Source organism: Mesoplodon mirus (assembly GCF_964341445.2).
Source record: "Mesoplodon mirus genome assembly, chromosome: 19".
Classification (NCBI taxonomy): domain Eukaryota; kingdom Metazoa; phylum Chordata; class Mammalia; order Artiodactyla; family Ziphiidae; genus Mesoplodon; species Mesoplodon mirus.
The window spans coordinates 37,130,881-37,147,196 of NC_138995.1; the positions used below are offsets into that span (position 1 = coordinate 37,130,881).

General features: G+C 44.5%; 1 protein-coding gene across 2 annotated transcripts in view; it reads left to right on the plus strand.

The window, feature by feature from the left end:
- Positions 1-16,316, plus strand: part of MYLK3 (myosin light chain kinase 3) — a 47,882-nt gene that overhangs the window by 16,170 nt on the left and 15,396 nt on the right. The window contains exons 4-10 of one of the 2 annotated variants that reach the window (XM_082607153.1): positions 196-305; positions 381-653; positions 2,070-2,175; positions 2,845-2,938; positions 3,354-3,463; positions 4,391-4,532; positions 11,894-11,964. In XM_082607153.1, the coding sequence (XP_082463279.1) occupies positions 196-305; positions 381-653; positions 2,070-2,175; positions 2,845-2,938; positions 3,354-3,463; positions 4,391-4,532; positions 11,894-11,964 (906 nt within the window). Of the gene's footprint in view, positions 1-195; positions 654-2,069; positions 2,176-2,844; positions 2,939-3,353; positions 3,464-4,390; positions 4,533-11,893; positions 11,965-16,316 lie in introns of both variants that reach the window. The other variant, XM_082607152.1, reaches the window with a different exon arrangement.

The window sequence follows — 16,316 nt, forward strand, 5'->3', positions numbered from 1 at the left end:
TCCCCTGCATCGGCAGGCGGACTCTCAACCGCTGCGCCACCAGGGAAGCCCACGAAAGGGCCCTTTTTAACAGATGAGAAAACTGAGGCTAAGAGGCCATGGTCAGTGAATGGCAGCAGCAGGCATTTGAACCCAGGTCTGTTGTGACTCAAGTTCTTGCTTTTAACCTCAGGGCCACATTTCTCTCTGCCCCAGGATCTCCATCCATGTGCAGGAGACAGACACCCCTGGGGAGCTACTTGTGACACGAGGCGGCAGCCTCAGAACCACGCCCCCTGCAGAGGCTCCAGCAGCTGCCCATCCAGGTGAGCAGGACTCATCTGGGCCCAGGTGCTGCCCCCAGGCCCCTGGGACTGAGTCAGGAAAACATATCCCAAAAGGAGCCGGGGTGTTTTCCCCACCGTGGAAGCGGAGCAGCGACTGTGGAGCAAAGGACAAAGAGAAGCAGGGATCTGGGCCCGAGCCCACCATGGCACCAAGCAGGGCCTGGAGGGACAAGGGAGCTGATGCCAGGACCCCAGGCCCGCAGCAGGACACAGGCCCAGGAGCAGGGAACCCCGAGCCTGGAAAAGACTGCACAGCCAGGGGCACGAGCGGAGCCGAAGCAGGAAGGAGGACACCCCCGGGAGCTGAGGCGGGCAGCCTGTTTCTGGGTAAGTGAGGGCATTGCTGTGTGCCCCGAGGTGAGTGCGTTTGAAAGGCCTACTCTGGGGGGCCTCCTTGAAGCTCCCAGGGAGAGAGAATGTGGGTGTTGGGGAGTCCAAGACTGGGAACAGCCTGCCAGCACATCCCAGGGCTGGAGACTAAGGCACGGAGATGCAGCAGGCTGAGCTCTTGTTGGCTCTAGCCATTGGAGAGGAGGGAACCCATGGGGCTCAACTCGGATTTCTCAAAGCCACCTGCCTGCCCGATACTATTGGTATCATTCTGGATTGAGACAGGGAAGGCTCCTGCTAAAAAGCAAATCCATTAACTGGTATATATAACCCACTATCAGCCATTTGCACCCAGGGGGCTGACTCTCATCCAGGATCGGGAAGGAACTGCTGACCTGCTTTCTGTCCCAGTGGTGGTGGGAGGCATCCTTGTGTTCCTGTGACCCAAAGGGCCTCAAGTCCTCCAGCCCTTAGGGCCACACCCTTGTTGGTCTGAGCCCTCATCCCATATGGCTGCTGGAAGGCCACCATTTGCTGACTCCCTGTCCCAGAATTTCTGGAGGTCCCTGAGGAAGGGCTGAGCCTTCTGCAGGTCATCCTGGTGCCCCTTGCCAGTTCCGGGCTCCACGGTTGTCCAGTGCTGTGCTCTGACTTCTCTGGCTGCTTCTTCTCCCCTTGTATGACCCGGTCCAGATGTGAACATAGGCCTCCCTTAATCCCTGAAACACAGCTGAGAGCAGGCTGTGACTTTAGAGTCTTTTCTGAGACTTGAGATGGTGATAAAGCCAATGTTAGCTGAGGACTCCCTGTGAGCCTAGCCTTGGGCATTTGCGGTGGCATTTACCCTCACAGGCCTGTGGAGTGGAGACACGTGAAACACAGGAGGGGTTGAGAAGCACATTTAAGGTCACAAGGTCAGTGCTGACAGAGCCAGGATCCGACGGTTGGGCTCCGGAACAGAAGGCAGTTACTTTGTAGCGAAGGAGGCTTCAGACTGGAATTCTGGATGTGGATTCTCTGCGACACACCCAGAATCCAGGCTTTCCAGGGGCCCAGGAAACAACACAACCATGCAAATGTTACCCCCTTGTAGTCTAGGGCTTGGGCTCACCTTTGCAGACACAAAAAAGATACACAATATGCTCTCAAAGCAAATTCAGTCTTCTACTTTGGGGAGCAGAAAGTTGCTTGTGAGACAAACTAAGAGAAAATAGAAGTATTTCCCCTGCTCTGGGTCCAGGGTTGCGGAGGTCATGGAGTTGTCCCTGGAACAGTCTGAGTGTTCCCTCAATAAGCCCCCAACAAACTGGCAGAAGCCGTTGTTGAACCAAGTGGGTCTGGGACTGGGGGTGGGGGGAGCTGAGAGGTGGGGACGGCACGAAGGAGGCTCACAGGCTGCTGTCTCCCGAACAGACGACAGTCCAGCCCCGCCAGCCCCCTTCGAGCATCGGGTGGTGAGTGTCAGGGAGACCTCGACCTCAGCGGGCTACACAGTGTGCCAGCACGAAGTCCTGGGAGGGTAAGCTGGCTTTCTGCCTTGATGAGGGGAGGGGTGGGGCAACTGGACAGCTGGGTGCTGCTGACGGTTCTCGGGAACTGATTGATGGAGCCACCGCCAGGAGTGGGATGTCCCGCACAGCATGAGAGTGAACGGAGAGCTCACAAAGAGTGGGTGAGGAGATATCTGCGGAGTGCAGGAGGGACCGCATGGTGTGAGTGAGATGAAGTGTAGGGTGCAGGAGGGCCTACAGTGCGGGCCTGGGACCCGTGTACTGGAGGTAGCACGGGAGCCGACATGGGGTGGGGTAAGAGGGATGTCCTCTAGGGTGCAGGACGGCCTGGGTGGTGTGGGTGGAGAGAACACCCCCTGGGGTGCAGGGTGGCCTAGGTGGTGTGGGTGACGGGGACACCACCTGGGGTGCAGGATGACCTGGGTTCTGTGGGCTGGGGGGACACCCTCTGGGGTGCAGAATGGCCCACACATATGGGTGAAGAAGCTCTTTTCCAGGTTCAGAGCCCGTGTAGTGTGGGGGAGGTGACTGATAACTCTGGGGTGCAGGGTAATCCCTGTGGTGTGTGCGGAGAAGAGGTAGGACCAGAAAGCCCAGGGTCCAGGATGGGGCTGGCCCACCACGTGTGGGTTGTGCTTCTGGGGCTCTGAGACTGCTCTGTCATCATATCTCTGCAGGGGCCGGTTTGGCCAGGTCCACAGATGCACGGAGAAGGCCACGGGCCTCTCGCTGGCGGCCAAGATCATCAAAGTGAAGAGTGCCAAGGACCGGGTGAGGTTTTTGCCCCAGGCCAGTGGGTGTCCTGGGCCCCTGGATTCCTTCACTTCCCCCTGGGCCACCCTGGGCCCCACACTGCCCCAGGCCCCTCCACTCTGAGCAGGAAACCTAGCCACCTTTCCTGCCTCTTTTCCATGACTCCCACACTCCAGTCAGCAGGTCACCTTGAACCCTGGGCAACAGGTCCTCCTGGACCTCCAGGGTTCCTTTTTGGGCCTCAGGTTTCCTATCTGTGAAATGGGTGGGCCCTTGCTGCTGTAAGAAGCTGGTGTGGGTGGTGAGTTGAGGAAAGCTGGTGTGAGAACAGGAAATGGGGTGCAGGGTGGGGGTGTGTGTGTCTTGGGAGGGGCAGCTGACTTCTCTTCCTGACCCATTTCTTGGAAACTCCTGTCCCCTTCGGCTCCACAAGGAGGATGTGAAGAACGAGATCAACATCATGAACCAGCTCAGCCATGTGAACCTGATCCAGCTCTACGATGCCTTTGAGAGCAAGAACAGCTTTACCCTTGTCATGGAGTAGTGAGCATGGGAGGCGGGGCCAGGGCTCGGGTTGGGGCTGGGAGCTGAGATTCCAGCAAAACTCTCCCTTTCCTCCCCCTCTCAGTGACACCCAGGGAAAGGCATCACCTCCTCTGCCTGACCTCCAACATAGAGCACAGAGGACAAAGCCATTTGTCACAAACCAGCAGCCAGTGAACCTGATTTGACCTACAGATATTGTTTTGGCCTACACAATTTTTAGTAATTTTGATTTAGTTGTTAACAAAATTTAGTTGTTAGTTGGAAATTGGGAAATTTCACATTAAAACCTAGATGTCTAGCTTTTCTTGCAAATATAAAAGATCTAGTAATGCTGGATCTACATTTCCAGTTGGAAATGGTGTGATGGAGCTCATAGTAACTGACCTTTGTAGACGGGGCAATCAAACTCCCATTTGCTACAGTCCCTATCACTTCCAGCTACCCATGACGTTGAGGCCAGGGGCTCAGGGGACATTTATTATTGTGCTTGTGTTGCTATTTTCCTTCTGGTAGGACTGAGGATAGTGAAATATTTGTCTTGTCAGTTCTCTATAAAAAGTGGAAAAAGAAGGGCTATGTGTTCTAAGAAAAGTTTTGTCTTACATCTGGTCTGATTTAGGCTTCTTGCCATGTAGGTACTAATTGGCCCCTGTAGGCCAATGAGTTTACAACCTTGGCCTAGAGTATCAAGAGTGAGTATCCAGAGTGAGCCTGGATGACCAACACTGCAGATAAGCCCCAGTCTCCCATTTGGCCTATCACTTCCTTTTTACCACCCATACTCTGAGCTGGGAATGGACAAGAGCAAAGGTCCCCGTAAAACCCCAGATGGCAGTGGCACCCTTGGGCTCACCTGGTGACGAGTAGACCAGTCTTCTGAGAGCCTTGCTCAGTCAGTGCCTGCCTCTTCCTTTGCCCTGGCAGTGTGGATGGGGGTGAGCTCTTTGACCGGATCACAGAAGAGAAGTACCACCTGACCGAACTGGATGTGGTGTTGTTCACCAAGCAGATCTGCGAGGGTGTGCAATACTTCCATCAGCAGTACGTCCTGCACTTGGACCTCAAGGTCAGGCTCCACCCTGGGCATGTGGCGGTTGGGTGCCCCGGTTCCTGAACCTCTGCTGCTCTCTCATCTCTGAGAGCTCTGTCAGCACCCAATCCTGGCTTCCATTCCTTGCTCTGCCATTGCCTACTTCTGGAGTCTAGGGCAGGCCAAGTCTCTGAGCCTCAGTTCCTCCATCTATGACATGTGGAAAATAGGTACCTCATTAAGTGTTCTTTGAAGATCAAATGATACAGTGACTTTTTTCTATAAAAAAATATCTAAGATTAGTTTTTAAAAACTAAAATAGAAACATATGCATGTGGTAACAAATATAGACAATATAGAAATGTGTGAAATGCACAGTGAAAGCTCTTCCCACTCAGTCTCTGTGCTGAGAGGTCTTCTGTATTAGCAATTTGGTATGACAAACACACACACACAAAAGGGATCATACTATACATCTCGTTTTTAAACTTGCCCTTTTTAGTTAACAGTACACTGTAGATTCTCTTTAAAGGCCATGGTATAGTCCATTGAATGAATGCATTACAGCTTCTTTTGTCTACTTGACAAAAAGTAAGCACGTGGTAGCCATTCTTTTCTTTCTTTTTTGTACATGAGTTTATTTCTGGGTTGTCTATTCTGCTCCATTGATCTACATGTCTGCCTTTTTATGCTGATATTATACTATTTTGATTGGTGTAGCTTAGTTATAGTTTGAGATCAGGAAGTGTGATGCCTCCAATTTTTTAGATTCTACTTATAACTGAGATCATACAGTAAGTGTCTTTCTCTGTCTGACTTACTTCACTTTGCATAATGCCGTCAAGTTCCATCTTGTCACAAATGGCAGAATTTCCTTCTTTTTTATGGCTGAATAATATTCCACTGTGTGTGTGTGTGTATGTATATATATATGTGTATATATATGTGTGTGTGTGTGTGTGTATATATATATATATATTATATATATAATATATAATATATATATATATAATTCCTTAATTTTTTGAGGATCATCCACACTGTTTCCATAATGGCTACACCAATTTATTAATACATTCCCACCAACAGTGCACAATGTTTCCCTTTTCTCTACATCCTCACCAACACTTGTTATCTCTTGTTTTTTTGATGACATACATTCTAACAGGTTTAAAGTGATATCTCATTGTGGTTTTGATTTGCGTGGTGGCCATTGCTGTGGTTTTTCTACTCCACTGGCAGAACAGGAAGATATTTCTCTACTACCCCTGTCAGGAATTTCTGTGGCTCTCCACAGAAGATGGGAAGTGTGTTGTCTGGACCTACATGTGTACACGTTGCTCCTTCTGACCATCTTTCCTGATAAGGTTGTGGTACTATGAAAAATGGTGGAGATGGTGGGGAATTGGCCTCAAGCTTCCCTGCTTACTAGAGCTAATTCCAGAGCCTCTGGACCAGCTGCTTGTGGGATGAGAAGTTAGGAGAAGCTAGGATTCTGCTCTGTGATTCAGGGTCAATGAACAGACTTTGGGGCAACGCCTGTGACACTACAGCAGGAGACAATTATTGCCAAGGTCTGTTTCCCATCTAGAAGCAGGGCTTGTGTTACTTCAGCCTCTTCCTGGCCATGAAATCTTGCATAAGTTTCTTGATCTTAGTGATTGATTTTGCATAAGCTCATCAGTTGAAAAGTGGGGAATGATAATACCTACCTCCTAGGAATATTGGTTGATTTAAAATATGGAGAAAGAGCTCAGAGCTGCTCTGTCCAATATAATAGACACTAGCCACATTTGCCTTTTTTTCTTCTTTTTCCTTTTCTTTTCTTTCTTTCTTTTTTTTTTTTTTTTGACTGTGCCGTGTGGCATCTTTGTTCCCCAACCAGGAATCAAACCCGTGCCCCCTGAAGTGGAAGTGTGGAGTCTTGATCACTGGACTGCCAGGGAAGCCCCACATTTGACTATTAAGCACTTGAAATATAACTAGTGTGAGCAAGGAACTGAATTTTAAAGTTTATTAATTTAAATCTAAAGACTGACACAATTAAATTATTGAAAAACATTAAGTATATTTGGAACAATTTCAATATGCTAATTTGCTTTTCAAAAGCTATAAATTTCATCAAATCTAAATACAAATAATTCATGAGATCGAAATACATCTAAAGTATTTCTGATGAAAATTTAGTGTCTGATTTGAGATGTGCTATAAATGTAAAATGCACACTGGACTTCAAAGGCAATATGATAAAAATAATGGAAAATGTTTCATCGATATTTTTTATTTTGGTAACCTATTGAAATGGTAGTGTTTTTGATATATCAGGCCAGATAAAATTATTATTAAAATTAAGTTTTAGAAAATACTTTGAGATGAATGAAAATGAGAACACAACATGCCAAGACTTATGGGGGTGCATCTAAACTAGGAATGAAATTTGTAGCTGCAAACACTTATATATTAAAAAGAAGATCTCAAACCAATAATCTAACATTCCATCTTAAGAAACTAGAAAAAGAAGAGCAAGCTAAACTCAAGGCAAGCAGAGGATACAAATAAGAAAGGTTAGAGCAGAAATAATTGAAACAGAGAACAGAGAAACAGTAGAGAAAATCAATGAAACCAAAAGTTGGTTCTTTGAAAAGATCAATAAATTGACAAATCTTTAGCTATATTGAACTAGAGAGAAGACTCAAATTACTAAAATGAATGGAATGAAAGAGGGGACATCACTACTAGCCTTACAGAAATAAAAAAAGATTATAAGGGAATGTTATGAAAAACTGTATGCCAGTAAATTAGATAATGTAGATAAAATGGATGAATTCCCCCAAAAGACACAAACTTCTGAAAACTCACTCAAAAGGAATAGAAAATCTGAATATACTTATAACAAGTAAAACAATCAAATTGGTGTAAAAAACTACCCACAAAGAAAAACCTAGGCCCATATGGCTTCACTGGTGAATTCTACCAAATGTTTAAAGAATTAATACCAATCCTTCACAAACTGTTCCAAAAATTAGAAGAGAATAAAGCACTTCCTCACTCATTTTATGAGACCAGACTTATCCTGATTCCAAAACCAGGCAGACATCACTTCTTGTGATGAAACTACAGACAAATATCCCTTGTGAACATAGATGTAAAAATTCTCAATAAAAAATTAGTAAACTGAATACAGCAACATTTAAAAAGGATTATACAGGGCTTCCCTGGTGGCGCAGTGGTTGAGAGTCCTCCTGCCGATGCAGGGGACACGGGTTTGTGCCCTGGTCTGGGAAGATCCCACATGCCGCAGAGCGGCTGGGCCCGTGAGCCATGGCCGCTGAGCCTGCGCATCCGGAGCCTGTGCTCCACAACGGGAGAGGCCAGAACAGTGATAGGCCTACGTACCGCAAAAAAAAAAAAAGGATTATACACATCACAAAGTGGGATTTGTCCCAAGAGTGCAAGGTTGGTTTAACATATGAAAAATCAATCAATGTAATATGCCATATTAAAAGAATAAAGGGCAACATCACATGATCATTTTAGTAGCTGCAGAAAAATCACTTGACAAAATCAAACAACTTTTCATGATGAAAACACTAAACAAATTAAGTATAGAAGAGAACTCCTTAACCTGATAAAGGCCATCTATGAAAAACACACAGCTAATATTAAACTTAATGGTAAAATGTTGAATGTTTTCCTTTTAACATCAGGAACAAGACACGGGTGTATATTCTTGCCGTTTCTATTAAACATTGTACTTGTGGTTCTAACCAGGGCAATTAGGCAAGAGAATAAATAAAAGACATCCAGACTGGAGAGGAAAATGTAAAATTCTATTCACAGATGACATGATTTTGTATATAGAAAATCCTAAGGAGGGTGGAGGGAAACTATTAGAACTAATAAATGAGTTCAGCAATGTTGCAGGATGTAAGATGTAAAAATCAATTGTATTTCCATACATTAGCAGTTGGCATTCTGTAAATAAAATTAAGAAAACTATTTCATTTACAGTAGCATCAGAAAGAATAAAATACTTAGAAATGAATTTGACCAAAGATGTATAAGCCTTATATTCTGAAAACTATGAAACATTGTTGAAAGAAATTAAGGATGGCATAAGTAAATGGAAAGACATCCCATATTCATAGATCAGAAAACTTAATATTGTTAAGATGGCAATACTCTCCAAAATGATCTGTATGTTCAGTGCAATTCTATCAAAATCACAGCTGGCTTGTTTGCAGAAATTAATGATCTAATCCTAAAATTCAGATGGAAATTTATGGGACCCAGAATAGCAAAAACAATCTTGAAAAAGAAGGACAAATTTGGAGGACTCACATTTCCCGACTTCAAAACTTACTACTAAGCTACAGAAATCAAAACTGTATTATGATGTAAGGACAGACAGACAGATCAATGGAATACAATTGAGAGTCCAGAATTAAACCCTTATATTTGTGATCAATAGATTTTTGAAAAAAGTGCCATGACAATTCAATAGGCAAAGAATAGTCTTTTCAACAAATGGTGCTAGGACACCATGCTTGATAGCCACATGAAAGTTGAACCCCTACCTCGTAATATATACAAAAATTAACTCAAAATGGATATAGACCTAAATGTAAGAGCTAAAACTATAAAGTTCTTAGAAGAAAGCATAGGAGTATATTATATATGAATCAAAAGCTCAAGCTAGAAGAGCAAAGTTGATAAATTAGACTTCATCAAAATTAGAAACCATTACGTTTCGAAGGACACCATAATGAAAATGAAATAACAGCCCACAGAATGGGAGAAAATATTTTCAAATCATATATCTGATAAAGGACTTGTATCTAGGGTATATAAAGAACTCTTACAACTCATTGAGAAAGACAAATTTGAAAATGGGCAAAGGATTTGAATAGACATTTATCCAATGAGGATATAAAAATGGCCAATAAGCACATGAAAAGATTTTTAACACCATTAGTCAAAAGAGAAATGTAAAATCAAAACTACAATGAGATACTATTTCACACCCATTGGATTAGCTAAAATAAAAAATAAAAATGGCAGACAAGAAGTGTTACTAGGATTTGGAGAAATTGGAACTCTCGTACATTGCTGGTGGGATTGTAAAGTTGTGCCTCCACTTTAGAAAACAATTTGGCAGTTCCTATAATGTTAAACAAAGAGTTATCATATGACCCAGCAATTGCACTTCTAGGCATATACTCAAGAATTGAAAACACAAGTCAACACAAAAACTTGTACACAAATGTCCTTAGCAGCATTATGCATAATAGCCAAAAAGTAGAAACAACCCCAATGTTTACTAACTGATGAATAGATAAATAAAATGTGGTAGGTACTGTCCTTACAATGAATATTATTCAGCCATGAAAAGGAATCAAGTATTGGTACATGGATTAACCTTGAAAATATTATGCTGACTGAAAGAAATCAGATGCAAAAGGTCACATATTTATGATTCATATGATTCCATTTATATGAAATGACCAGAACAGGCAAATCTACAGAGACAGAAAGTACATTAGTGATTGCCAGGAGTTGTGGGTGAGGAGGATGGAGAGTGACTGCTGATGAATATGGGTTTTTTTTTTTTTGAAGTGATGAAAATGTTCTAAAATTAGATAGTGGTGAACTACCTACTGAAAACCATATTGAATTGTACACTTTAAAATGGTAATTTTTTAATGATCTCATGTTTTATTATTTATTTATTATTTATGTTTATATTTCAATAATGCTTTTAGGAAAATTAAGTTCACCTATTTCTTTTTACTTATTTAATGTGGCTATTAGAAAATTTTGAATTATATATGTAGCTCATGTTATATTCCTATTGGACAGTGTTGTTCTAGACCTTACAAAGAAGACATGAAGTTTTTTTTTTAGTTTTATTTATTTATTAGGATTTTTAAATTAATTAATTTTTTTTTGGCTGCATTGGGTCTTCATTGCTGCATGCGGGCTTTCTCTGATTGTGGCGAGTGGGGGCTACTCTTCCTTGTGGTGCGCAAGCTTCTCATTGCAGTGGCTTCTCTTGCTGCGGAGCATGGGCTCTAGGTGCATGGGCTTCAGTAGTTGTGGCAGGTGGTCTCAGTAGTTGTGGCTCACAGGCTCTAGAGCACAGGCTCAGTAGTTGTGGCGCACAGGCCCAGCTGTTCTGCGGCATGTGGGATCTTCCCTGACCAGGGCTCGAGCCCGTGTCCCCTGCATTGGCAGGCGGATTCTTAACCACTGCACCACCAGGGAAGTCCCAAGACATGAAGATTTTTAATCATCAATTTCCTGAACCTATCTGAGGAATGTCACAACTGCTTTGTAACATAAATAACAATAAAAACTTCTGTTAGGAGAAATAGTACCTGACATTTGCTTCATAAGCTGGAAAGTTTTTAATGGATACTATGTCATTTGATCTTCACACCCTCCCAGGAGGAAGGCAGGAAGAGGTTATTATTCCCATTTTACAGATGGAGACACTGAGTTTCCGGAATGGGAAAGTACTCACCTAGGGCTAGGGACCCTGGTAATGGACTCCTGGACCTCAGGCACTGGCCTTAGGTCTCTAGATCCTTTATACCATAAGCCCTCCATCTGCCCTCCACCCCTACCCTTATCCAAATTTGTCTGGCACAAGCAACGAGAATCGTTCCAGTCTCCCTCAGGGCCTCCAAGCTGATCTGAAACACTTAAGAGAAGTACGTCAAGTCCAGCACCTCCATCCCGTGGGTCACAGCTGTCACCACAAAATGGCAGGTTGACATTTTGCAGCTCTGATCTCCTTGACCAAACTACTGCAGATTTGGTCCCACCCCTGAGATTCTGATGTAATCAGGTCAGGGTTGGGGCCTGGGTGTTGGGACTTTTGAGGACTTCCCTGATGATTCTAGCGTGCAGCCAGGGTTTGGAGCTGCCACCCCAAGCCAATGGTCACAAACAATCAGCTTGTGGGCCAAATCCGCATCCCAGACATGTCGTGTTTGATTCCTATTCATGATGAATGCATGTTTAAATTGGATTAAGTTGTCAATTTAAAAGCACGGAATTTTCACTTAAACCTGGATTTCTGGTTTCCCTTGAGGACTGAGGAACTCTGGCGACTGGGCCCTGCATTCCTGTGTGGTGGCCAGTGGCTGGAGCTGACCAGTGGCTGCCCCTTTACACAGGGCAGGAGTTCTCCAGTTCCCCACTGTCCATACCACTGCTTATTGTCTCACACTAGCCCACATCATTTATTTTCAATATCTATCCATCCCTATAGGGCTGCCCTGTAGGGCTTTCCCTTGCAGGCTGGGAAACTGAGGCCTATTGACAAATAAGTGTGGGAACTCAGACCTTCTTAGCTGTTGATTAAGCTATGCTAACTTCTCTTTCTTTCCCAGCCTGAGAACATACTGTGTGTCAATCAGACGGGACACCAAATTAAGATCATTGACTTCGGGCTGGCCAGAAGGTAAGGGAGTTTTATTTCGGTACTTTGACAGAACTCCTTGGAAACTCTTGGTGGCTCTCTTTGGACATGGTTACCCGCAACTCAGCCAATTTTTGAGTTTTGGTACTGATATGAGAAACTCTTTCACTGAGGCTGGCGGCCTTCATAAAGACTGCATAGAGAGGCCTCGTAACTACTGCAGGGGGCGGCTTTGTGCTGCGGGCTCTGCTTCTCCTTAAAAGGCTGTGGGATTAACAGTATTTCAAACCACCTGTGTGAACAGAGAGGGGAGTGATAAAGGGGGGTCACTGAATGGGGGTGCTGGGCAGCTCCTTCTATTCATTCCCCAGGCCTCCTGGGGCTAAGATGTACTGGACTGTGTGATGCATTCATCACCAACCCTGCCCTCCAGAAAATGACTAGGTCAAATAGGATGGTGCCATGGGTAAGTGGTTCTGGGCACTCAGAATTGGGTTAGATCTTGGTAAAATGGTGATACAATGCAGTGCCCGCTGATATGGGCAATTATGAAGTTTAAATGAGATAATACATCAGCAGTGGAGACCCATCCTATGAGGGTGATTAGGTTCTCAAGTTTCAGTGCATAAAGTTAACATCATATATAATTTAAAAAACATCTTAAAGTCCCTTAAAATGCCTAAAGCCTAGTGACGTATAGTTTTACTGTTGGGTCCTGTCCAGTCTCATGCTTGATGAACACTGTGTCTCTGCAGGGCTCTTGCCCATGGCGTGCACACCCAGCAGACCCTTGGCATTGGGGAGGGCATCCACAGTCTGTGAAGATGGCAATAAATGTACGTTCATCCTCCAGGCTTCCTCCAGAATTCTATTTACACCAAGAATGACATTTCTCTGAGAATCACATACTTTCTAGATACGTCTTCACACCACGGCTTCAAATCTTGAAACTTTCTCTTACTCTAATGGTCATTTTCCACACAGAAGTTGTTTTTGTCACTTTCTGAGCCTTGCAGCATCTACCACTCCATCCACAAGGGGAGAAAGGAGTACTTCATCCCCATGGTGGTAGAACCGTGCCTGAGCTCAGCCTCGGTGTCCAGCACCGGCCTCCCAGAGGGGGCATTCAAACCCACAATGGTGGTCTTCTTAGGTCACTTCCCCAGTGGTTGGAGAGGTAATGTCACCTTTTTGCAGGTGTGAAAGGTGCATTTTCAGGGCCCCACATGATGGATGGGAGGCTAAGTGTGGTATTGGAGCAACAGCAGAGGGAAGTTCTTGTCACAGCGCTGTACCTTCAGGGTCTGCACTACACAGCGTACTGCATTTCATGAACAGTCCCAAATCCCCCAACCCAGATGCCTGAAAATCACACTCAATCCATAATGTAAAAAAATTGCTTAATATTTTCCCAAATAATGTTATATAAAATTGGGATGCATCCTATACACTTGCACACCTTATGCACCAGGGCGTGTTTCTCAACCTATTTTTCATGTCTCCACCTGCCCCACAAAGAGCGTTTTTAACCATTTCTTTCCTAATCCCTCGGTCTCTTCCTTATGAAATGTAATGCCACAGGTGTATTGTGTATCTGCTGTGTACTGTGGCCCTTTGGAGAGCTGCAGGACGTTGTAATAGCTAAGATTTTTTTGCCCTCCCCCTAAGAACCACTGTTCCCTCACTGTGGGGCAATATATTCTTCATCCAGACCTCACACACTAGTGTATGCAGGACCCTACCAAATGCCAGGTGACCAATTGCCAAATGAGGATTTACAGTGACACACTGTGAATTCAGAGCAAGAAGTAACCACCTGAGGTTCCTGGAGTCTGGGACGTCTCTGAGCAGCCAGAAGAGACGAATGGACAGGGTTTTGTTACCTGTAGGCAGTAGTGTGCTGGTAAATGTTTAACAACCCGCTACGGCTGGGGCGTGAGAGGAGGTGGGGTTGATTTGCAACCTTTGCTAACTTTGGCTGATTTCAAGCTACCAACATGACGTCACTGAGTGCAGAGTTGGGAGGAGACGTGCACCATTAGTTCTCGTGCACCCGCGAGAACCGGCTCCAGCACGACTCTGCGTGGAGGGGGGCGGGAGGGATAGTGTCAGTTAGGGACCAAGAATAGGGTGCGCACTGCGCATGAGCAGGCTGGCCTGGGGGAAGGCAGGAGCTGTGGGTGGGACTGGGGAAGGAAGACACAGTAGAAGGTGAGGGCACTAATGAGGCATCCTGAGTAGGGAGGCTCAGAGGTTGGAATGGTATCCAATAGGCTACTGAGTCTCAGATGGTGGGGGGTGAAAAGGGTTGTAGGCCAATTTACCGAAAATCGATTAGTCAAAATCTATCCCCAATACACACTACTATATATAAAATAGGTAACCAACAAGGGCCAACTGTATAGCACAGGGAACTATAGTCAATATTTTGTAATAGCCTATAATGGAAAAGAATCTAAAAAGGAATATATATATATATATATATATATATATATATATATAACTGAATCACTTTGCTTTACACCTGAAACAAACACAACATCGTAAATCTATATTTCAATAAAAATTTTAAAAAATGTATTCCAAACTGTCAGTCAAATTTTTAAATCTGGTTAAGGGCATTAATGGCAATAATTTTGCCAGTGGGACCAGAGGTAGAGGGCAAGTTCAAGAAAATAAACACAGGGAGCCATATTTTTAATTTTAATTTTAATTTTTTGGCTGCACGGCATGTGGGCTCTTAGTTCCCTGACCAGGGATCGAACCTGCACCCCCTGCATTGGGAGCATGGAGTCTTACCTACTGGACCACAAGGGAACTCCCAGGGAGCCATATTTAAGAGAAAGCCACCCACGAAAAACTGCTGGGCACTGGAGAAGTGCAGGTGTCAGAAAACGTGGTACTCAGGAAATTGCACTTAGTGGAACTGGGCTGACAGGTTCACAGGTTCTGGCTGTGAGATGAAAGGAAAACATCAAAAACATCCTCAATAGTCTGGCAAACTGGTCATTCAGCAAAAAGATTCTATGGCAGATTGGTTTTTGACAAATTGGCCTGCTTCCTGGGAAGTGTGTCCTTCTAAAAGGAGGGATCTGTGGGGGGAATGTGCAGTTTGAGAGAGCATGCTTTATGCTCCAGAATAGTTAAATGTTTGTAAAGAGGGAGGAAATGACAAATTTTCCCCATAACACGAACTATAGAAAGTACAGTTGTATTTCTGGGTGGGGCTGTGAGAAAGCGCTGAGATTGTGAGTGCAGGTATGACCTCCAGTAGAGTGGGGCCATACAAATCTTCAGAGACTCTGACATCTAGCAAAAGGGACCAGGTATTTTTTTTTTTTTGCGGTACACGGGCCTCTCACTGTTGTGGCCCCTCCCGTTGCGGAGCACAGGCTCCGGACGCTCAGGCTCAGCAGCCATGGCTCACAGGCCCAGACGCTCCGCGGCATGTGGGATCTTCCCGGACCGGGGCACGAACCCATGTCCCCTGCCTCGGCAGGCGGACTCTCAACCATTGTGCCACCAGGGAAGCCCAAGAGGGACCAGTTTTACACCAGGCTGGGTGGTGAGAGTCATCAGTGGGTCTAAGTAGGGACATGTCAAGGGGTCGAGAATGGAGACAGAATGGGAAGTACCTTGTTTAATTATCTTGGTCTCCAGAATGTTGGGTGCAGGGATGAGCCTCCTGACTCCCAGTCCAGTGCTCAGATTGGAACCTAAGCCCATTTCATCAGATCCTTTGGCAGGGCGAGGAGGTGCCAATCTCAAACATTATGAGGCTGCAACCTCATATGTGACCTTATGATCACAGAGGGCCTCGCGCTGGGAATCTGGAGAGGGGGGTCTTAGTGGATATTTTGACACAGCTTTGGGGTGGTTGGATCAGTTAACTATTGCTACAGTACTGATGTATAACAAATCACCCCCAAATGCAGTGACTTAAGACACCAATTGTTTATTTTCCTCCACATATTTTCGAGTCAGCTGGGGAATTAGTATGCTGGACCCAACTTATACTAGCTCCTGATAAGGAACCTTGTAAGTCAGTTGATAAACATAGCCATTTTTAAAAATTAAATTGTATAAGCTTACAATTAAATAAATTATTTAAAAACAAAGATATTACATTTTAAAAAGTTAACACTTCCTAATTATTTCACTACATTTCACAATTATTTATGCTCATGAGTTTATTTACGCAGATTGTTATCTATACGGTGGAAAGACTATAGAATAGTGTGCTATTGCCGATCTCTTCCCACCTCTTCATTCAGTGACATGGTGATGGTACTTTTAAATCAGACACAGTGAAATCAGTATTTACATGATTGACAAATGCTACAAACCAAAACTTAAAAGAAAATCAGATAGCTGGTTGTTAAACTTTTACCCAC